The sequence below is a fragment of the Apteryx rowi genome, unplaced genomic scaffold (genome assembly GCF_003343035.1).
Source record: "Apteryx rowi isolate R43461 unplaced genomic scaffold, aptRow1 scaffold_58, whole genome shotgun sequence".
NCBI classification, from domain to species: domain Eukaryota; kingdom Metazoa; phylum Chordata; class Aves; order Apterygiformes; family Apterygidae; genus Apteryx; species Apteryx rowi.
In genome coordinates this window covers 134,330-158,103 of record NW_020450849.1, presented here as the reverse complement: position 1 = coordinate 158,103, position 23,774 = coordinate 134,330, and the positions used below count along the sequence as shown (strand labels likewise).

Genomic DNA, 23,774 nt, shown 5'->3' with positions numbered 1-23,774 from the left:
GGGGCCGGAAGAAACGGCGTTTATTTGCCGCGTGGTGGCTGAGCAGCGCCGCAGCGGAGGGCGTGCTGGGTCAGGCGCGGCGCTGCGCTGCGCGGCACCGTGGCGAGTTTCGCTTGGCACACCCCGGCGGAGGCAGAGCCATCTTCCCCGTGCTGCAATTTTAGATGACTGGGTTTGTTTTACAGCAGTGGCACAGTGTAATGATAACCTTGCCTAGGCTAAGGAGAGGTGGAAACAGCTGGACTTTTTGCTTGTATAGCATGTTTAAGATTTCACTCGAGATATTTTGACCTGACGTTGCTGGCCAGTATTGCTTATAATTTCATAACTGTGGTGGATTTCTGCAAGCAAGTGACTAAGTGGCTGTGAGACTTGGGCCAAATCACATTAAGTTGCTCATTCAGGGTTCTGCCTTTACCTTTTCCTTCCCTGCTTTTCCTCTCCTCTAAGCCTATATTCTGGATTATATTCCTGTCACTTTTGCTTAAAATTTAAAATTCCAGCAGCGACATTCTCAGCTTTGTGCCGTAAGACACACTGGCAGGCACTTGTAGGGACCAGAGAAAAACAGGATTTAAGCAAGAACATAGTGAAATCGGTTTGGAAGTTTGTGTGTTAGTTGTGTTCGTACTCGTTACTAACAATCTGGGTTTTCTGGTTAGGGAGATGTAAGCATGTCGGGTTTGTTACACCTCTTAGCACGCTAAGTGTCTGTGCCTGTAAGGTTCCTGGGGCCGATCATTAGCCATCTGTGCGATGGCTGGGCTCTCCCCCTTTTTTAAAGGCAGTATGCGCGGGGGATGCAGGGGGCTGTTTCGTTGGGCTGCTTCCCCAGGGGCGCTCGCTGGCCGCGTCCGGCAGCAGGTGACGGGCAGAGGTGCAGGAGCCTCGGCTCGGCGTGCCGGGGCGGGGAGGCCTTCGGGTCGTGCAGYGGAGACGTGCTGTCATATGAAATGCTGCAGACGAGTTTCCTCAAAGATCCCAAATTCCCGGCAGCGGGAGCCCTGGGAGATGCACCTGTAAGCCCAGTTGCTGTGCCGTGTCCTGGGATGTGCACGCGTGTGGTTTTGTGTGCGGGCACTTCCTAGCTCCATTTCTTAAGGATTTATGATTTAGAAATGCATTGTGGAAATCTCTCAACTGGTACATGCACTTTCTTTATTCTGCAGCACTTTTCAAATTTTATTTCTGTTTCCTTGGGCTGTTGGTTCGAGAGTTTTCTTTAAGCAGAATTTGGCTGTAGTGTGACTTGCATGCAAAAGGGAGCATCACTGTGTGAATATTTTGCTTTCAGAGCTGATATAAATGTGTTCCCTGCTTCCTCCTCTCTGAAGTATTTCATTTGAGGTTTAATTTGTATGTTGAGACTCACTTTTTTTGGGTGGGATGAGCCCATATCAAGTGAATAGTTTTGGGCAGACGACACACCGGCTCCAAGTGGATACGTGCAGCGTATGCCTCCTCTTCTGCTCGATAACTGCCCAGCTCCTGAAGGTGAGCGGTGGCCACATGCCTGTGGGTGCAGTATGTGCTGAAGAACCTGTTTTTAAYTTCAGTTTGGAATCAAAAGGGGAAGTACTGTGATTTACATGCATCATAGTTTAGCTTTTTGCTTCAGAAGGTATCATTGCTTTCTTTGCTTTATGCTGTTTATCACTTGTTCATTCTCTTTGGTAATCCGAGTAGCAGTGCAAACAGTGTTTGAAAAAAAACGTTTCATGTATCTTAAAAAAAAGCCCTAAGTCCTAGCTGGAAAGAGTAGAAAGAAGTGTCCAAGAGTAGGTCTGAAGCTCTTTTTCCCCCCACCCCCAAGCTTTACAAGGCCAAAAGGTAGTGAATGATCTTCTTTAAACGTTTCCAGTAGGGTTGTTTCTGCCAACTTGGGTTTTCTTTGTAGCAGAGGAGTGAGTGGTGCTGCGTGGGGGTCTTTCAGCCCCGCYGTCCATCGTTGCGTTGCGGGGGGAGGCCGCGGCACAGTCTGCGACACATGTGAAGGCTAGTTTTGTGCTGTTTTCGTGGATTTATGAACACCCAGAACCCCCTGCAGTGAGCCCCAAGGATGTCCCACCTTGGAAAGACGGTGCAACAAAACCTCTGCCCCCTGCGCGTTTAGCTCTTAGGGCACCGGCTGCGTTAGTATTTAATCACAAGAGTAATGTGCCCTGTTAAGGYGTTAGCTAGCCCTTTTTTCCTGCATAACTAAAGCTTGGTAACTTGCATGCAGATAGAGACCTGGTTGCACATTTCAGTGAAATACAAGCAGTGCTGCTTATCTGCCCTCAGGAGAGGCAGAAATCCATGCTGCTGTAAAACCAGAGAGTAGTGCAAGCTCATGCAAGGTCTCTGGCTCAGTGGTTAAACAACTTCTTGTTAAAAATCATATTTGTAAAATGAAAAACTTTCACAGTGTTTCCTTTATGAATAGGTTACATCCAAAAAAATGCTTATCTCCATCTTTTTTTCCCCCATTTTTCTTTTCTCAGTCAGTTCTTGGTTTCTTCTTCTTGGTCTGTACAAGATGTAGGGGGTATTAGAATTGTTTGAGCTGTATGTGAAGGAACTGTAGTAATGAAGTACGTCTTAATGTCTTCAGTTGGCTTGTTTTATGCAAGTGCATTTTGGCAAAAGGAATTTAGGTTTTCTTCTGATGAGAAGTTGGATAAAAACTTCCAGAATTTCCCATTCCCAATATTTGAAAAACCTGTGGCTGTTCCCACTCCCCAGTTCCCCTTTTTGGAAACACGAATGCAGCACTTGGTACGTGTCAGGCTGCGAGGGCTCCCGGCTGCCGGGCTGATTCCGCGGGGCCCTGGAGTGGGGGTGGCAGCTCCGTGGGCTCAGACCCCCCTCAGGGCGGCTTCGGGGGGCTGGGAGCTCCGGGACTCAGCTCCTGCACCAGCCGTCGGGTATCTGGCGGGCTGGCAGCGTCTGGGCTGTGTTAAAGCAAAAATGCATTGACCCAAGTTGTTTTCATAAATCTCTTTCCTTTTTAAAATGTTGTTTTCTCCAACAAAGCTGGCTCTAATCAGGACCTTGCCGTACCAGGCGCTCCGCAAATCTAGAACCAGTTAATCCCCTCTCTCTGAAAATTTCGACTTTGCTGAGAGTCAGGGCGCCCCAGCAGCCTTAGCTCTGTCTCTGGGTAGCTGTAGGAAGGGGGAGAAATCTAATGTCTTTAATCTGCTCTGGAGCTACAAGCATTATGCTCAAAGAAGCAATGAATAATTGTTGCATTCATCATTTCAGGATCCCAGACAACTGTAGCCTTTACATGTAACTTTGTGTTAATACATGGGAATGAAATGATTTTAATGGCCATTAATACATGGGAATGAAACATTTATCTTAAAACTTTCTGAATTTTGGATGTCTAACATACTTGTTATGATTTTGCACTTACCCATGCTCAACTCTTGAAACCACTGTTAATCTTGACTTTCAGATATGTGTGTTGACATTGGCCAAAGCCTCCTGCAGGTTGCATTCTTCCGTTCAAAAATTTGGGGTCTTTTATACGGTAAAGCAAATGTTGGCACTGAATGACAGTGAGAAAAATATCTTTTGAGAATTAGCTTTAGGAATACGTGCATTCCTAGCATGCATACCTACTTGCATGCAGTGAAGTACAGGTAAGTGGAAAAATAAATTTTCCAGATGAAGGAATGACTAACAAAGAGTCTGATAACATCTTTTATGTATGTAAGCACAGCTTATTGCATTTGTTAGGTGRCTGGAAGCAAGTGGCCGATGTTGCATAGAGGCTTTAACGTAAGAAGATGCATCCGCCTCTTTTGAGCTTCAATATTGTTGACAGTACAGAGGTGGTGGATATAAACCTTAGTCTTTTGGAACCAGGCTTCACTATGTGTGTGATGAACAATTACTATTACTAAGCGCTTTTTCGGTTTACACACTTCTTAGTATACTTTTCTATGCTTGAGACGATGAATCATAATGTAATTCTATCTGACCAGATCCTCGCTCGCTTTGTGAAAACAATGACACCGGATTGCCGTCTTTTCTGTTATTGCTTAATTCTAGTCTGCTTCCAGAGGTTTGTTTGAAGGGGCTGCTTCCTAATGTTTTATTCCCACTGTTAAATTTTTTTCTGATGAATTTTCCCCAAATAATCTTTTGAGATAAATTCTTTGTCTGCTGAGAGGATTTTTCTGCAGCAGAAATGGATGATGTTTTTGTAACTCTATTGGAATCTTTGTTTGGGTTTTTTGTTTGTACTTTGTTTTTCTTTAGCCTTTGGGAAGGCAAGGCTGAAAGAGGGTAGAAGTCATCCTGCACATTTTCTTCCAAAAATACTGCTTCTGCTTTCAGAAGTGATGTCTTTTCTAATCTCTTTGGGTAACTATGGGTCCAGCTTACAAGGGCAAAAAGACAAAAACAGCTATAAAGCAAACTCATTACCTTTTATTCTGTTTTTGCACATAAATGTTTCCTAGCACAGAGTTTGGTGTTTTAACTTCAGTCTTCTGGTTTTCCACCACCCTCTGGCGGACATTTCCTGGGTGCTTCTTCACGATTTTCCAGTGTCATTCAGCGGCTGGTGTTTGGTGAATTGACAGTAGTTTAACCCAAGAACCTGTTTTTAGCAACTCAAAGCTCCTTTTTTTTTTTTTTTTTTTTTTTTTTTTTTTTTTTTTTTTTGTTCTTGTTTTGTTTTCATTTTCTTTCTTTAACTTATTTGTGCTTCCTATGGATTTTAGAGTGACTGATAACATTAATATTGTGACTAGCCATAGGAAATACTAATTGAGTGCTAGCTTGTGTTTAAAATATATATATAACAATTGAATATAACGATTAATTTCTAAAAGCATGTGTGTATATATGTATGAAAATAGCTCTCATAACACTTTCTTTCTTTGATAACTGGCAGTGCAGTATAGTCTGTTTTCAGTGGGTGAATGCTGGTTACCGGTGCGGAGGTTGGATGTGCAGGTGCTCGGGGCAGCCCTGGCGACTGCTCTGCCCTGGCCGGGAGAGCGTGGGGCCTGGCCACCTCCGGGGCAATTGGCACAGCCCCGCTGGCGGGAGGGACACGGCCTGCAGAGAGGCCGTATAACCGGGCATCCACGCTTGAAAATACAATCTTTACATACTTATGAGAGGTTTTGGCGTATATCCTGTGAAAACTAATGTCAGCGCGGTTCCTTTTTCCCCTCCAAGATGTATACAGGGCAATTGGCTTCGGCGCAGCCATCGCTTTGCTTTTTTGTTTAAAAAAAAAAAAAAAAAAAAAAAAAAGAAGCGAACATTAATTTCCTTTCTCAAATACTACCCTGCGGGAAGAAGTCTCGTGTGGGTGCCCCTGGTTGTCGGGGCTCCTGGCGGCTCCTGCTGCCGCCCTGGGGCACGTCTCGCTGCCGGTGGCGGCTCTCCTCCCAGGGCACCCTCCGGCCCCACCAGCCCCGGGTTTTCGCCCCCGGTAAGTGCCCAGCCCGTCCCGCTGCCCGTCCTTTTGGGTTGCCCTGGTGCTCGAAGGGGGACTAACAAAGCGGCATTTCCGCGGTTGCCGACTAACCCGGTCTGCGTATTCCCACCTCGTGCGTGCGCTCTTCCTCCGCAGCGTGTTCCCCTCCGTCCCCGCGTCCCCCCGCGTGCAAGGAGAGCCCTGCTGGAGGGGCGCCGCCGCTACGTGCGGCGCTCTGGCGTCGCCTGCCCCTTGTCGTGACATCCTGCTGAAAGTGGGAAATCTGGTGCTGCTGGCAAAACAAACCACCCCCCCTGCTATTCCTTATATCGTAACTATTTTGCTCTGTGAGCTGGAAATTGTAAGTGTCATCACAGGCAAAGGTGGGCAGGATTTTCACAGAGCTTGAAGTTTGTCCATTTAATCCTTTTCACTGACAGTATTTTCATAACATCATTTAACTTGAATAACAGGTGCCTTTTCTTAAGAGGTACACTTACTTGCTGGCCGATGTTAAATTCCTTCCGTTTTTTCCTTTTTCCCTTTGCTGTCATAGTCCCAACCCAGAACACCAGCATAAACTTTCTACTGTTGTTTATATTGTGTTTCAGTTCTTCTAGAGCAGAACTGAAAAATGTTCTTTCTCGTAACTAGTCTAAACAAGAGTCAGGTTTTAATATGCTATTTATGCATGACATTAACCCTTAATGAATGTGGCTTAATCATCTAAAGTTATTTTTGAAGATGTAGACTATATGAAAATTTAGGACTTTATTATAGAGCTTTTAGCACCTCTGTTAGAAAAACTAATTTTTAAATACCCTCACTGCAGACTTTTCTTTTCTGAAGCTGCATACTTTTTTTGCATTTAATTGACTACCTAGAAAACTCATGAAGCAGGGTGTGGCTCCCAGCAGTTCATTAATTTGGTCAATTAAATTCTAAATTCTGTGAAAACTATATTCATCTTAAAGTTAATTATGTTGTCTGTGATTCTTAAGCCTCTGAGTCCTCGCTGTGCCTCACAGGGAAGGCTTGCATGCATGGAAATGAGAGGGTATATCGCAGTTGGTAAAAAGAAAAGAGAACCGATACTAAGCACTAAGATTTACTGCCTGATGCCTGAATCCATGAACAGCTCCTGGAAAAAATGGTCTGCCCTGGTAGGTGTTTTTGCTTTATGAACTATTGTCTGTCCTTCCTACTTACGAGCTTGGTTTTGGAAAGCATAATTTTGGGGCAAAGAAACTAAGTAGACAGACGCGCCCCAGGCTTAACGCCCGCAGCCTGAACGCAGGAAATCGAGCGGCTCCTCTGGAGCTGCCCCAAGAGAGGCCCCAGCCCTTGTCCCGCCTGCTACCCGCCGAGGGGCGCGTGGCCGGCGGAGCGGCTCGCAGCAAAACCCGCCTCCTCGCCCCTCGAGGACACCGACCTTCTTCAAACTTAGACCTTACTGTTCGGTTCGGATCTTAGTATTTGTACGCGGGCAGCATGCCTGAAATAACGCTCAGGTGGTCTGTCCCTGTGTGTTGAGTTCTTAGGCGCCTAAACTGTGGTTCCCAACGTCTCCTTTCTAATTAAAAGGAATTTTTTAAAAATAGATGTTGAAGGAAAGAACTTGGATGTTTTGCAGATGTTTACCATGAAACCATAATTTATACCAGGAAAAGAGAATTGATTGTAAAATGTGCTGAGTGGCATTTAGCTTCATTTTAGTATATTGGCTATTTTAAATCTTTTTTAAAAGTAGTGAAAACTCACTGTGTGTGGTTTTGCCATGTATTTTGAGTAAAACATTAAGTAAAAACAGAGAACAAAGGTAGTAACAGCACTTGCCTATATTTATGTGAGAATCTATGTATAAAACTAATACATCATCAGAGGTATTTTTATTGCGCCGACACCTAACAACTGGGCTAGAGAATTTTTTTTTTTCCTCAAAACCATTAGACTTAATATTGCAATTCCAAGTGGTATAAGTAGTATGATGTAGTTATTTAAAAAAAAAAAATTTTTTTTGTTTTCTATAGTTCAGAACTTGCTCCTCAGCAGTACAGCAGTAGTTGTAGTATATACGGCGTACGGATGCGTGGAAAGCGGTAGTTCACCGTTCGTTTGAAATGCTTGTGCGTCGCAGAGCGAGCCCGGGGGTGTCGCGGGGCCGGGGAGGGCTGCGGCGGCGCCCGGGCGGGCGGCGGGAGCGGCGCCGCGCAGCCCCGCGTCCACGTGTTGTCCTTGATGGCGCAACACGTGGAACGCGGCTTAGTCTGCGTTGTGGGTACATTCCTGCGGATGGATAACTTTATTTCATGCGCCCTGTGAAGGTACCCGCATCCTCGCTGGAAGGCGTTAGCGTCCTTCCAGCTGCACTGCGTTACGGGACGGTTCCAGATGTAGCAGGTTAAATGAGCACAGCAGCACTTGTTGGGAGGCGTATGTTTGCAATGTTTCATATAACTTTGGCAAAGCAAGCTGATAGCGTGTACGGTAACCTTGCAAGTTCGGAGGCAGCGAGTGTCTCGGTAGGAGCTGTTTTGAATTCCATGCTTGGCCTCAGAAGCTATTTTGCAGGAGTTCTGTGGCAGTCAGCTTTCTATAAAAATACATAAAACTCATCTGGCTGCTTATAAGGAGACTGTTTGTGAGGCTTTGTTCAGAAGCAATTTTTGTTCATTGATGTTTCTCTCAGGACTGTGCATCTTAAGAAATGCATTTTCTGTTTCTCACCAATAGTAAACAAGCATTTTAAGCAGATCTACTTTTGTGTTTGAGCTAGTTTTATAAGCAAAGCAAGGGAGAGCTCTAGTTGTTACCAGAATCTCATTTTTTTTTTTTTTCCTATTATGTCAGTTCTAGGAAAACAGGCAAAGAAAACAAACCACCAAAAAGCTATGTTTTCTCCGGATAGAAATATTTATATTTAAAATGGTCAACATGAAAACAAAGTGCCTGATGTGAGTAGAAACGAAGTTGAAAAGCCTAGAAAGTCCTGTAATGCAGCCAGTTTCACTTGCATTGGTATTGAGCTTTTAGACATCTGACAGGGAAGAGACAGCAGAAATACTGTAGTTTTTAGTGATGAGGGAAGTCCAAAGTAAATGATCACTACAGATGCTGCAGAATCCATTCTTTTGTTTCTGTTGTTCTTAACCTTAAGCAAACAATAAATGTATTGTATCCTGCTTGCCTGACTAAAGTCATAATAAAAGAATTTACTCTCAGTAAACATGGCAGAACTAGGGCTTTACTGAAAATGGCATCAGGATTACTGGTGTTGAAATGCGAGGAATTTAATTCTTTTCCAATCTCCTTGAGGATCATGTTCTCAAATATTAGAAACAGAGCACTAAGGGACTAAGGAGGGACTTAAAAGTGCTGTGAGTTTGAATTGAAATTAATAGTTTTTTCTCCCCAATGGGAAAACTAAACCAAAAGAAGTTGTTTTTAACTTTTGAGCATGCTACTCCGAAACACTGTCAACAAGCACTTGACATGCTTCTGTTGTCAAAAGTTAGTCATTTTTGTTTAGTGATGCCTATATTTCAACTTTATCACTTGCTATATCATGCTAAAGGGCTTCATGCTAGCAGAAGTGAACCAGCTTGGTGCATCATTAACTAGCAGTTGTTAGTAGAAGAATTTTGTTTGCTATTCTCAAAAATGCCTTTAGTAAAAGAGTTTTTCACTGAAGGAAATACTTTCATATATAGACATCTGCGCATGCACTATTATTTTAATTTCTGCTTTCTCCTCTTCCTTTCTCCCCTGCCTGTCTTTAAGCTGTGCTATGTTCTTTGCTTTCTTCTTAGGTAGCCACCATAGACGAACAACACTTCTCAGTCTTTCCTTCATCTGACGTTGCAGTTGTCCCCTGGTTAGGGACGGAAAAGAGTTTGGGATAAGTTGTTATGGCAGGAGGAATTATCCAAAGGCAGCCTCCTGGTGTGCGTTGCCCAGGAGTACTCTGGAGTTTTCCTTAACGCCCGAGGCGTCGAAGGGAAAGTCACCTGCTCCTGTGCGCTTGGTGCACGCAAAAGATGGGATGTGAAGCGGTGGTTTCCTGCTAGCTGCTCATCTCATCCACGGCTGCCAAAATGCATGAGTGCTTCAGCTCTCACTTAAAAGACCTCTTTGTCCATACTGCTTCCAGCTCTCGAGTCGTCTTGTCTTCTGTGGCCCAAATTTGTTATTGGGCCACAGCACTTAAGTAAACTTTCAGATCGACTTCATTATATTTTTGAATTGTTTCCAGAGGAAGTTCGCTAGTCACTTTGACGAGCACAGATCCCAGGGTCAGCACCAGTGCTTACTGCGGTGAGGCTTTCAGATCCGTATTTCATCCCCAGAGCGATCTATTTAATGACAGTAGGAAATGCTTAAATGGTAGTACTCTAGGCATGGTTTATGCAGACCATCGTTTCTCCTTTCTCCTCACGATTACCAGCCTGACACACACTGTTTTTCCCCTCCTTGGGAGGTTCAGATATGGCTCTGCTCTCTCAGCTCTTCTCTTCCTCCCATCTTTGCTGCATGGAAACTGTTGAGGCTATAAAAATATCTCCTCTCTGTGCACAGAAAATAAATTAAATGTAGGGGCTTGTGATCAGACTCTATTATCAGTTATGCCAGAGTTGACTTTTAGAGATATTTGTGTTATATGAACATGATAATCTTGTGGTCAGCTAATGAAAACAGTGGAGAGTATTGTTTTATAGCTATTAGGTCATTCAAAATCTTTTGTAGTGGTGAGGTAATAGTGATATGAGGCAACAGTGAAGAAGAAAATCTAATCTCACTGCTGTTCGCTTAGCTGCAGTGTCCAAAGTGGAATATTTCACTGACACTTCCTCACTCAACAAGAAGCTAGTCAGCATTAGTTTGAGGCAAAAGAAAAATGCTTTGGCTGTTCTGTAAAAAAAAAAAAAAAAAAAACAACAACAACAACAACAACAAACAAAAAAACCCCCCACTCTTAGGCAGGTATTGAAGTCATATGACAAAGTAAGTGTGTATTTTTTTTTATTTTTTATTTTTAATTGGCCTCAAATCCCGGTGTGCCTATAGGTCACACTGTTCAAGCCATGTTGCAGTGTCTTACACGGTGCTGTTGCTATCTTTAGTTGCCTTCCTCTTAAACTACAACTTGTGTGTAAATCTTAAATCCAGACATATATTTCAGATGGATCGCAAGCAGTCTGTCTGCTTGGCCATCCCCTCCCTTTCCCGCTCCCCCAGGACCTACTGAATCCCTCGGCCGATTTCAGGCCAACCCCAAAATAGCCGGGAAGCGCTGTGTTTTGCGATGCTCGGGGGGCAGCCGGGGTGGCTGCGCTCCCGTGCCACCTCACCGGTGTCGGGGGGTCGGCTCGTCCTCCTCGAGGACTTCAAGCTGGAGAGGGGCTGGGCATCGGCAACGMCTGTTGTGTCAGGGGGCGCTCAGGGCGCTCGGTTTCTTGAAAAATCAGACCTTTGGTAAGTCAGGGCATACAACATGTTTGTACTTTTACTTCACGAAGCCCTTCAGAAAAGGGCACGGAGCATACTATAAATGAAGAATTCAGAGGGGAAAACAAAAATTTCCTGACTTATTCTTGGCACAAAGTATTTAATCATGACATTTGGTCTAAGAAAATGTACAGACTCTTGAGTGTTGCCAATTTATTTTACCCACAAACCAACAACAGAATGATGATGTGCACAAAGGTTATTTATTTTGAGCATAGCCAGGGAATGCGACTGTTCCAAATGCTTCGTTATTTCTCCCCTTGGGATCTTTTTTAATATGTTGCATAATATTTTTCTGTATTAGAGGATTGTGAGATAGACATGGTAGGTCTCTTCTTTACTTAAATATACTGGTTATGTTTTCTCTTCTTTGAAGGAAATGCAAGAAGAGAATGAATAGTTTGTGAACAGCGTTAAATTAAAAAGCATAACTTCAAAGGCCCTTCTAACAATTTATTCTAAAACTATCAGCCAACAGATGACGTTCCAAGTAAAATAACTAATTATGTGGGAGGTTAAGCAAGCATTGATTTAGTTCTTGATTGCTTGGACTGGTAGCTAATTCTTTAATAGCGAGAAGAAGAATATATGACTTAAATCTCTGGACTTGAGTCCAGATAGACCCTCTTCTGAGGGCAAGTTTCTACGTAACCTGTAATAATTCGCTTGAAAAATGCAAAAGCCACTTGGATGTTTTCTTTGGACCTTGGCTGACTCTTTGAGACACTCCCCGTTAGAGAACAAGGGTAAAGCAGGATAAGGGAGTGCCCCAAAGAAACTATTTCAGTTCTTGCAAACTGATGTTAATTTAGAATAGCTTTGCTCTTACAGAACGTAAGGGTATTTATCTGGAATATCAGACACAATTTAACAGTGATCATATTACTAGGAAAAGACAGTGGGACTTAGTGGGCCGAACGTCGCTATCTTATGTCTGTAGTGCACAACAAGGTAAGACTCCAAACACATAACTTTAGCATTTAACATGTGGAGATAAAATTCCTTTCCATGCACCAGAACACCTAACCCTTTTTCCTTTTGGCAAGAGAGTTAAAAAAGGGGGAGCTCTCTCTGGTTACTTGTTTTCTGTTACTTCGGTTCTGGAGTAGCTTGTGATAATGTTCCTGCTTATCCTGTTTTCTGCATTTGCTCATGGCAAGAGGCCTGACTGCTTGGGCCAATTCTAAATTGCTTTGGCTAAACCCTGCTCCTAGCTTGTGTAACAGGAGAAATTTCCCTAGAATAGTCTTGACTTTTGGCTGCCTGTTTCTAAGGATCCTTAAGACCAAAGCATTACTGGAGATGTACTTGCTGTGACTTAAATTCTGGTTAGGAAAAGTATCTGACTATTTGTTTTGTCTTAAATCTATTACCTAGTGGCTGTCACTGAACAAAAGTTAAGGAAATCCTCAGGTTCTGGGGGAAACTGGTGGTTCTTGAAGCAGTAGACTTCAGTGTGTAGGGTTTTCAAAGCAGCCTTTGTGAAGTGCATGTTAAGGCAATGCAGGTATGTTATATTGTTTTTTAAATGCATGCGTTTTGAATGTCATTGCTAACTTTATCTTGCACCTCGTTGTTCGGCCATATGCTGTGTTTTCATGTTCATATTGGCTGTATGTGCAGTTAGTGGCTTTAATTTCATTAGGCAGAACCTGCTTTAATGTGACCTGTATTTGTCTTTTCTAGGAGTAACATGCTTGGAAGTGCTTGGTAGTGTTGGTCGCCTGTACTCCAGCACAAGAGCTCCAGCTTAATCCTTCTTACACACTTCTCTCAGAACATGGGGGAAAATGATGATGAAAAATATAGTCAAGCTGGCCAGATATTTGAAAACTTTGTACAAGCTTCAACATGCAAAGGTACCATTCAGGCCTTTAATATTCTCACTCGCCAACTTGAATTAGACCCTTTGGACAATAGAAACTTCTACACCAAACTGAAGTCAAGGGTGACCACGTGGAAGGCCAAAGCTTTGTGGAACAAGCTTGATAAAAGAGCAAGTCACAAAGAGTATAAACGCGGAAAATCTTGTATGAACACTAAGGTAAGTGGAAAAGTCCAGTTTTGGATTTGATAGTTTAGAACCTTTTAAACTTGTTTTTCTGCAGAAGCAAGGTTTCTACTATCGCACGCAACTTGTCCATTCATGTAAGTCTCCCCTTAATATTCTTTTTGAAACTGTGTCTGATATCAACCCATTTTGACAGATTTTCAGATACTTTTGTTCCTGCAAGTTTTGTGAAAACAGAGCAAATAGAGGTACCAAAATCAATCATTCTGCTTTACAAAATGCTTCAATAATGGCAAAAAGAATTTGCTATGCCTTTTTAGACATCAGATGTAAATTCATTCTTTCGAGGCTCCCAAGAACTATTTGCTTTATTAAACAGAATTTTGTGGAGCACAAGTTATGCCGTATTCAGCAGGTCGCTTTGTTTGCTGCTTGGTGCGCTGTCCGAGAGCAGGGGTGGCCAAATGTGTTTCAGCAACAGTTGCTAAACTGCTCTCTAGGAAGTGCTGTTTGGAGACCTGGACATCTGTCTTTGTCACTTAGCATTGGCTCTAGTTGCTAAACAACGGCAGAAGAAATTCCTTTGCTATTTAAGGATTTAAATACTTTCCTATAATTGCTTTTTCACAAGCACAGCTTCTGTAATTGCTGTGTGGTTGCTATTGTAGGAGGTGGCCTGCTTGGCTGTGCATGCGACAGGAACCGCCGTTCTCCTTAGCAGAACATGCAATACTGTGTTTTGATAGGGAGAGCCACTGAGCGTTGGTATAATCTTGTTGTTAAAACTGTACAAAGTACTTCCACTACTTGTTCCATCTGTTCTGTGATTGATAGTTTTTAATGGCTTTTACTCAGAGCAGCTCACTTATTTGCAGCCAAATTACAGCTAAAAGTTGCCCCAAGAAGATCCAGTGTTAAGAAGCTGGTTGAATGTATGGAAGTAGGACAGAGAGGAAGGGCACCCCATGGAGTACTTAGACATCAAACCATGGAGGACTTTTTAATTAAAACTATCATTAAAGTGTTATTTTATGGACTCAGCAGAAGGGCTGTGTTGAAAGTCTTTTTCTTCTCATTTTCATCGTTGAGTTGAGACTTCTGAAAAGCTTCAGGGGAAAGGATACCATATTACCTTCCGCACATACAGTGTGTCTGGGGTTTTGTTTTGTTTATAAGCTCCTAATTATTATTATTATTATTATTAACTTTTCTGATGTAATAAACATTTCCTGGTTGCCTCCCGCTTCTTTCTCTGTTTGCTTTTTCCATCCCTTTCTCCCATCACTTCCTTTTGACCTGGGCTTCCTCCCTCCCTTTTGTTCTTTTGAAAAGGCTCTCAAATATATGTCATGGACCATCTTTGTGGTGAAAACAGATCAGAAAGTGAAGTAATGAGAAAGTGTTAATAAATCATGAGAGATATTCCACATTATTCCCCCTGCATGCAGCCCCAGGTCCAAATTTCCGCTGTTAGCTTGAGGAAGTATTTGCAACACAATGAAGCAATTTTAAGACCACGTGCGAGATATAAAAATGAAGCCCTGCTCTCTGCTTAAGGACTTTGCAGAAATAGGCCCTTGCTTTGTGTAGTGTCACATTTCAAAGTGATTAATTTTTATATAGGGTGAGAAGACTCATAGAAATTAGTGGGTGCATAAAGTGCAGCCTGTGCAAAGTTTTACAAGGTTGCAGAGCAAGAGGCTAATCAACACCCCCTGCGGTGTTAGAAGGGTGGTATTTCTGCTCTTCAAGGGTAAAGATTTATTTTTAGTGGCAGGGTGTAAATATTTGCAGATATTAATGGACATATCTGTGCTGCACATATGATCAAACTGCAAATGAGTGTAGAATATCTATATGTGGACAGTGTGTGTATAGATATCCCATGAAGTACTTGCAGGTGTTCGTTATGAAGCTGGGCCTGCGCTTCACTGTGTCATCATTGATTTCAGGAGAGAAGCATGAATCTGCAGGCCGCTGCAAACGTGCGCGGTAGGGTGGTCTGCGGGCGCTGCGAGGGTATCCGGCAGGCATTGCTCGCAATGAACCGCCRTGCGCTGCGAGGGCCCGTCGGTGCCGCGTGGGCGAGAGGAGGCATGTCGGGAGGAGACGGCGGGCTCCCGGTCGCTGCCGCGGTGCGCCCTGGCAGCCCGACTCGCGGATAAGGGGTTTCCAGAAACGCTAGTAGCCCCCCAAAAGGCCAGCGCAGAGCCACTGGGCTGCGATACGCGCAGCACCGTTACACTTCGGTGTGGTCGGCGCTTTGATATTTGTGGGATTCTTCACTTCCTGCCCCTCAGGCAAGCTGCTGTTTTTGATAGTGGTGTGGGCACGCGGGCAGCGGAGCCTGCCGCTGGCTGCCGTGGAGCTGCCCGGGTGGGCTGTGCCCCAGAGCTTCCCCTGAAGGAGAAGGATGGCTGGAAGGCAGTCAGCCGGAGTAAAAACCCAAGTTGTTACGGCAGGCTCACGGAATGAGATAAAGGGCTTCTTGCGACTGCAGTGCTGTAAACAGCTGAGGTTGCTCATAGGCATCGCTTGAAGCAGGGGAAGAAAAAGACTCAAGGCTTCACCTGAGGTTGTGGCCGTGAGCACTGTGACAGATTCGGCACTCGCAGGTCTTTCCAGATGCCGCTTTGCAATTTGTCTGGCTCCTTGCAGCCTTCCCCAATCTTTGCAAGAGAGAAAATGCAGTCAGGATCTAAACTACTCTTGGTCTTTTTTCACAAACCCAGAATCTGTTGCCTCACCCAATAGCTGCTCATTTTTCTCACAGGATTTAAGAGCTGAATGCTGTGCTTGTTGATTTTTGTACTTATAAACTCTTCAGCCACACTTAAGTTGCTCTCATTAGAGCAATAGTATAGGCGGAAGTTTTATACATACAGAACGTTCCACTCCAACTAAGTAGCAATAATCCTGGGTCTTTGCTGCTCTTGAAGAGTATTGCCAAATAGAGCTTTTAAAACTTCTGCAATGATAAGATTTTAAGCTGGATGAATAAAAACACTTCAACAGTTTTTAAGAAGTTCAAACCTGCTGCTGCCGAGTTGCCTTACTGAGTAAATGRACATTGTTTCCCCTTAATTTTTTTTATAGGAGAAACCAAAATAAAAATAAAGCTCTGCAGAAAGACATGCACAAAATCTGGGGCAGAACAGTTTGGTTGAAACTGGACGAGTCCATCTGTATGTTAAATCTGTATCAAATACATCCTTCCTTCTGTCACAGCCTTGTAAAATTAGCATGAGTACTATTGTAAGTTGCTATTTCTGGAGCTATTATTTGCTCAATTCACCTGTATTACAGAAAAACAGAAGTCTATTTTAAAGTAGCCAAAACTGTAGAAGTCGTTTTGTGCTTTTTGCAAATATCTCTGGAAAGAGCACAAATTTACTCTCCTGGCAAAGTTACTCAGAACTGACTAGTAAAAGATGAAGATGAGAGAGAAATGTGCTCAGAATCTGTAATCATCATTTATTTGTTCATAAAATGAAAGATAGCTGGGCAGTCAGGGAGGATTAAAGATTTGACGTCTGTTAAATGCAGGAGCAGTTTGAATGTTTCTCTGAATTTTTGAACACACAAAACATCAGAGTACGGTAATAAAGAAGAATTCATCCAGCTCGTTGCAGAGCGTATTCAATAGCCTTTTAAAGACATACGCGAGTGTTCGCTGAACACCTGTTTTGAACGTCCCCGTAGAGAGTAGGCTCTTCAGGTTACTTCCGGCACTTGATTTACGGGCCGTTTACCTGTGCAAGCGATGCAGATAGGTGCGTGCGCGTGCAGGCGAGGTGCGCGTGCGCCTGCGTCGGGGGCAGCGCCTGGCTGCGGCCGCGGCCCGAAGCTCGGCGCTCCGGCGACTGCAGGTCCGTGCTTGGCGAGAGCGGAGATGGCCGCAGGAGAGCACCGCCCTGCAGGGAGGGCTGGTTCTCACGGGGCTGAGGCGTGCACATGTTTCTTTTGTGTTCACATGTGAATGCCGTTTTATTTCCAAAACACGTGCCGCCGCTCGAGGAGAACTAAGGAAAGTTGTTTAAGGTGCTAATGCGTAATTATTAGTCTCAGTGGTGTAATGATTAGCTGCCTCGGCAGGCTCTAGCTTTTCTCTCTGGATGTACCCCGTTTCTGATGACTGTGTTGCCCGTGTTTTCAATCCGCCTGAGCGGGGGCGGTGGCAAATTGCTGCGCACGCCTCTGGGGCTCTGAGCGTCGCCTGACGTAGCCCCGTGTTGGGCACTGGCCTTGGGCGCAGGGACCCCTCGGTTTGAGCTGCTGGCTTGGAGGCCTGCCTGGGCCTGGGCGGTGTCAGCACAGAGCAGGTAAACAGAGCTCAGATGAGAAATTGTGACTGGTGTGTGTATACATGCATATATATGTGAGTATTTTATTATATACACACACACAAATATATGTATATATCGTATAGATTCCTGGAAAACAGGAGTCAGTCCCTGTTGGCCCTGTGGTTTTCCTCAGTCCTGGATCTGGTCTTTCCAAGCTTGTCTTGTAACAGATTTGATTCCTGGCCGCCCTCCCTCCTCCAAAATTCCTGTTGGGAAACTTACTGCAAGAGAATGACTCAAATAATGATTTATGACCACGTTTTCGAGGCTGGCGTCGCCCTGGGGGCTCAGGAGGCTGCTGCTGGCAGGGGATGGTCGAGCAGGAGGCGGAGGGGCCTTGTGCCCGAGACCGGGAGGGAGGCTGGTGGCGCGGTGGCGGCGCGGGTCGCCGGCTGCGCGCGCTGACCACCCCGATGTGCTCCCTAACGATGAAACGGGGCGGGCTTCGTCAGCCAAACCCCGTCCGGTCGAGGAGCGCGCTGGGGTTGGCGAGGCCTCGCTCCCGCGGAGGGCGAGGAGGAGAGGGGCCCCCGGGGCGCTGGTCCGCCCCCCGCTCCCAGGCGGAGGTTGCCTTCCCCCCGGCCGCGGGTTTGCAAACACCTGACCCGCGGCTTGGCCCTCACGGGCAGCGGGGCGCGTTGGCTTCCCGGCATCGTCCTCTCCCCTCTCTCCTCCCTCCTCTGAAGTGCTCAGCAAATGCTTGTCTCGCAGTTAAGCAAAGCCGGCAGCGTGTGTCGACCTGCTGGTGCCGTGGCTGAATTTCCTCCCAGAGCRCTGGTGTTTGCTGCTCCCTCGGTGGGGACGTGGATTTCCCGCCAGGCTGCTCCCGTGCTGTGCTGCTTGCTACAAAACCCAGGGAGCTCACGTGCTCGGGCTTCGTGGCTGACTGTGTCCCTCGCGACAAATGGTTTTGGAGGGGAATAACTGAGCTGTAAGATGTAAAAAAGGGAGTGCCAAGTGTGCTCCAACTCAAAGCCATTCCTGTTATAAGGAAAATTGGGAATACGCTATGAAGAGCTAACATGCAGGTGGCGCATGCCTTTTGCTGGCCGTGGTGGTCTCTTCAAAGCAGTTTTTGAAATGAGATTTTCAGACCTGATAATCAGGCTTTATAATGAACACACCAAGCTTATCTTGAACGGATTAAATAGCATTGCCAACTCTCTTAGTGCGGCGGGGTGAGATGAGAACAGCTCGCCAGTGTCCCGGATGTGAGTCACACCTCACGTGAGTGCGTGTTGATAAATCACCCCTGTGTATCCGGCATCTCCTCCTTCGTTCTGTTTTTGTGCAAGTTTTTGTTAATTCCAATTCTTTAAGCTTGSTATGCAATATATGGCATATGGAAATAGCGGGCTTTCAGGTACTGTTTTGCATGTTTCACGTGGAACACTTAAAAAACAAAAAAATCCTCTGCAATTTGGGGAAATCCACTATTGGCTTAGAGGGTGCAGGTAGTTTTTTCTAAAAAAATTTTTTTTTAACTGTTTTTTTTAATACTAGCTGTGTCTGGAGTATTGCAGTTAACAGCTTAGTTCATGATCAGGCAGAAATATAATCTATGGTTTGCATTAATCTGAAGGTCACAAAACTTGAGACTAGAAGTTGAGTACCACATTTGTAGGAAGTTTGGTGAATGAAAGGTTCTGATTTATCACAAAAAGGCATCAAGGTGCCTTTTTTCAAAGTAGTTATTTTGTTTTATTAAGTTTTTTGCCAGGTTATAAGCTGTTAGTGCTTAGACTGAAGAATCCAGACACTATCGAGCAGTTGGGGCTATTAAATGCCACATACTCTACTGACTGCAAAGTGGCACCTAGGTGTGTGTGGTATACTTGAAAGAGAAGCTATTTACTTCATTATCTACATTTCTTTGCTTTTCTCTTTTAGAGCAGGGCAATTGCATTGGATCTACATTGTAAATTTAGTTTTAAAGTTTTTAATAACTTCTACAGAGTTATTTAAAATTAGTAGACGGTATGGGACTAATGACTTTGAATTGTGAGGAAAATTTACTTCAGGTGAGAGGGGGAAAAGCAGAAAATGGCCTAAAAACCTGCAGTGAAACAGCAGCTGAGCATTGGATACAGATTGGTTTCTTTCTCCAGGATTTTTAGAGGAGGGTGGAGGACAGATCGGGGTGATGACAGGACACGCAGCAGACAGGGCTCTTTGAAAATGAGACAAAGTATTTGACTCTCTGAGTGGTGTTTTAAACTGTCAGATTGGGCCAAATTACGTCAGCAACGGCAAATGCTTGGCACGCGATCTGGTAATGAAATCACTTTATTTTTATTATCCTGCAGACATTTCCACAAACACACGATTTTTCAGCTTTATCAGTCAGGAGAAGCAATGAACCCCAGCCAAAATAACATAATCAGACAGCCTAAATAAGCCTTTTTCAGGCATTTGGGAATTTCAAGATTTTGGCTTGCAAGATAACAGTAGCTTTACATCTGTACTTTGGCAGAGCTGCGCTGTTTCTGCATGTCCCTCGCTTAATGGCTTTGCAAGTCGTGGCAGAAGGGAACTGTCCCGCCCTGACCTGCTTTCCTAGATATTTTTGTGAGGATTCCCACTGGGGGGGGGGGGGGGGGGGGGGGGGGGAGGGAGGGAGTGACACCCAGCCGCTTTCACGCAAAACGCTGATATCGCCACCGCGGGTGGCTTAATTAAATTGGAGGGAAACCAAAGGTTACGCTAGGGCCGGCTGCCTTAACTAGCACTTCTCAGTGCTTTGGATGTGAGGGGGTGAAGGCCGCGGGGCCAAGCCCCGCGCAGCCCCTGCGGCGCTCGCCCCGCCGCGCCAATCCCGTCCTCGCCGGCTTGCTGTTGGCGACGCTTCCAGCTTTGCTCCGGTCGCGCTTGTCTGCCGATAAGCGAGGAAGTGCCTGACTTTGGCTACCATGAAGCGATGAAACGTGTGGCTGCCAGCGGCCAGATTTCAGACAACGGGGCGGTTTCCTGCCTCTCGCAGCGCAGGTCCTTTCCGAGGCTCCCACGCCTCGCTGGGGAATGGCRTTGTCTTCGTCCTTCTTCCTGCTCACCATCTTATTCCGCATTATTTTCTGTTTTGGGAAATAGGCATTTTTGTCAGAGAAGACTCTCGTCTGTGCAGATAACTCTTATTTTGATATACTTTTGATGGAATATAAAATGCCCCAGTTTTAAGAGGTGCTGTATAAGAAATGCACGTAGAAAATATTTCCGTAGAAGCTGATTGTCTTAAGCAGACAACAGAATTTCTGTTTGTGTTTTCCCTCTAAAAGCCTTACAATGAGAACAAAAGTTTACTAACTGGGATCTGTGATCAAGACAAAATGTACATATTCCCCTTTAATGTCTTTGAAATTGGGTTAATTATGCCTTACTTTCTCTGCTACAGTGCTTAAAGGCATTATTTTGTGTATCAGCTATGGAGAAAATTTCAGAAATTCCTACAGGTCTGCCTTTACGTAAAATTTCTGGCCAAAATAACCTAACCTGTGCTTGCCCCTTCAGCTCTCTAGGATACTTGCCTTTAAACCCATCTATCTGTTGCAAAGTGTTTATTAACAAATAATCAGAATTTATGTCGTGACCTGACATCATTACAGTTTTCTAATTCCTTTAACCTTTGGCTGGTGCCTGGAGTGCTTGGGTGGGTTTAAGCTGTATTTCAGGACAAACCTTGGAGCACCCTCCACGTATTTCTGTGCTTAAGAAAACCTGCACAACTTAGCGCTGTTCCTTGGCAGGTGTCTGCGTTTCGCTCTGAATCTTCCTGAGCCGTGAGAGCCTGTCGGGCGCCCGGATGGGTCCGGGCGATGGCAGAGGGAAGGACAAGCACTGAATTGTTTCAGCTACCAGAGGAGCAGTACTTCACATCCACAGAAATTTTAAATTAGAGCCACGCATGAGCTATGGGCCTGTTGCGTTAGGCGCCTGGGAGGTGAGGCGGGAGGCATGAAGTGGGTGGTGGTGGCGGCGTCTGGGCCTGCCTGTGAGCCCTGCGACCAGGTACTGCTTCCTCCTGCTCGGAGAAGTTGACCGAGTGCTTCGGAGGGGAGCAGAAGTTGCATTTCCGACTTGACTCTCATAGAGCCCTTGCTTTAATGAGCAAATTTGGGAAATAAGGTCTGGATTAAATTAGGGAGGGGTGTCGGCATAGCGAGCTAGGGAACCGCGCTCACCTCCAGTGGGGCTAGCAAGAGCTTGCTGCCAGACCGGAGGAACATGCGACGTGGGGTTTTGGTGATGGCTGTTGTAGGCCAGTACTGCTTGATACTTACTAAAAATTGGGGTGCTGGATTGAGGGGGGTACAGGTGCAACCAAACTGGAGCGGACTGTAGTTGCTTTGAAGGGTTGGATTAGAATTTAAAAAGATTATGGAGAGTTGAGGAAAAGGTCTGAGATCAAAACGATAAAACTTATAAAAACTACTAGAAAATGATGACCTGCCTAAAGAGAGAATGAAAGTTGATGCTTCATTCCCCCTCTAGACAGGCTCATCATTTTCTAGTGGTTTTCTGGACTTGCTGGGCCTCAGGCACCGGGGTGGGTAGTCAGTGCAGGCGAAACCCCAGCTGAAGCGCGTTGTCCGGATTGGAGCCCACCTTGTAGGCAAGGCGCAGGTAAACTAGAGCGAGTCCAGAGCAGCGAGAGGACCTGTGCAACAGCAGATACTCGTGTTTTGTGACTGGTGCCCGCTACCCTTGCTGCCTGCGCTCTCCGTCATCGCTGCCGGATTAGTGCAGTGCAGATAAAACGAATGCCCTGGGGTGAATCGCAGCTGGGATCAGAAAACATTGCRGGGGGTGGCAGCGCGCTTCCTGCCCGGCGCCTCACGCCCACTTAACTAATAACAAGTTATGCGGATCGGCAGGTGCCCGGTGGAGGGCAAAGGCATTTCCCTGACTTTTTTTTTGGTGGTTTGTTTTCAGAGAGGCAGGAAATCCCGGCGTTGCCGGAGCGGTGTGCCGGGGTGGGCGCCAGGTCCGTGTGCCTGCCCCGGCTCTGCGCCCACTGCCGCCCCCCGCGCTGCCGACCCCTCTCTGTGTTCGTTTCCTTCCTGCTCTGTCAGTCGCTCTTGGCCCTCGCCATGCCCTTTGGCTGCCGAGCGCTGCGTCCTCCAGGCTCTGCAGCTCCCCCCCCTCTTCAAAGCAGGCAGCTTCCTACATTTTTTTGCATCTGTTTGTTTTTCAAAACTCTTCCTTTCAGTGATAAGGACAGTTACGTATCTTCTCTGTTTTAAGCCAAAAAGGTTTTAGCAATAAGACCTAGAGGCTCTGAAATCTGCTTTTCGTAGTGTGATATGCTGCCTCCAGGCTGCTTTGTCGGGTCGGTCTAAGAGCGCTGTTAACTTCCCCTGCTATCAGAAACCTCCCCCAAAATTGCCACAGTAAGGACGCCTTGTCTAAGTCTGGTTATTCAAACTCTTCTAATTCATCTTGCTTGTTGACGCTGTAGGATTCAACAGCCCTAAGTGATGTTGGTCAGTCAATTTGGAGTATTTTCAATATATAAATTAAAATGCAAGAAAGAGAATCATTGGCTATAAATAGTAACTAATATGTGCAAGTGATTGGTATTGATGAGCAAGTAGATTTTGGGCCCAACTATATTTGCCGTATACTACTGTATAGTCATTCTGCTTAGGAAGGTTAGAAATGATGGGATTAGATGACTCGGGCCTTTTTTTAAAAAAAAAGAAAGGATTCTGATTCAGACGTGATGGCTAGTTCTGTATGAGCTCATTTACCCAGTACTGGCTTCCAAAAATCAAGTCTGAATTGGCTGTTGGTTAAAGTTTGCCTAATACAAAAATGTGTTTTAAAGTATATTTTAAAATATTCTGTGAAATGATGTCAAAATAACTTCACTCAAAGCTTACTTTAAAAAGCCAGTTTCTAAGCTGAAGCTTAGCTGATTTATGAATTTTTGCAGTTGTTGTTGTTTAGTTACAAATTTTAGTTTCAGTATAATATTTCTTCCCCGTAGACAGGCCAGGCAGTAACAACAGTACTATTTTTTTAAAGCATGCTGCCAGCTTCTGCCTGCAGCGAAGCCATGGTAGGTGTCCAACTTGTCTGCATGCTTTGGATGCCACGAAGATTGAGAAATCCCTTCCTCGGGGCCCGCAGACGAGTCCTCGGCGGGCGGGCCGGTGCGGTTCGTTGGGACCCCGACGCGGCGCGCAGCACAGCGGTTCCTCCTCTGCCCTCGCAGCCGCGCCGCTGTCCTCGGCAAGCACCGAGACTTTCCTCTCGGCTCGCCGCTGCCGGGCTGAGGGGTGAGCGTTGCCTCCTCACCGCTCTCCGGTTCTCCCCTTCTGGAGTAATTGCTCTTGGGCTTTTTTTGCTAACCTCTAAAGGATAGCATTAAAGCACGCTCTTGTGTTACGGCTTGAATCTGTGAAAGATGGCAAGGTACTTAAACTTTGTGAACCATGTTCATGTGAAGGATAGTCAGGTTACATATTTTCTGCAGGGCTTATCTTGTTTT

General features: G+C 45.3%; 1 protein-coding gene across 1 annotated transcript in view; it reads left to right on the top strand.

Moving 5' to 3' along the window:
* The window catches only part of MICAL2 (microtubule associated monooxygenase, calponin and LIM domain containing 2), a 73,744-nt gene that overhangs the window by 7,605 nt on the left and 42,365 nt on the right, over window positions 1-23,774 (top strand). Inside the window, exon 3 of the mRNA XM_026082508.1 lies at window positions 12,617-12,974. Coding sequence (XP_025938293.1) covers window positions 12,711-12,974 — 264 coding nt within the window. The 5' untranslated portion in view covers window positions 12,617-12,710. The remainder of the gene's footprint in view (window positions 1-12,616; window positions 12,975-23,774) is intronic.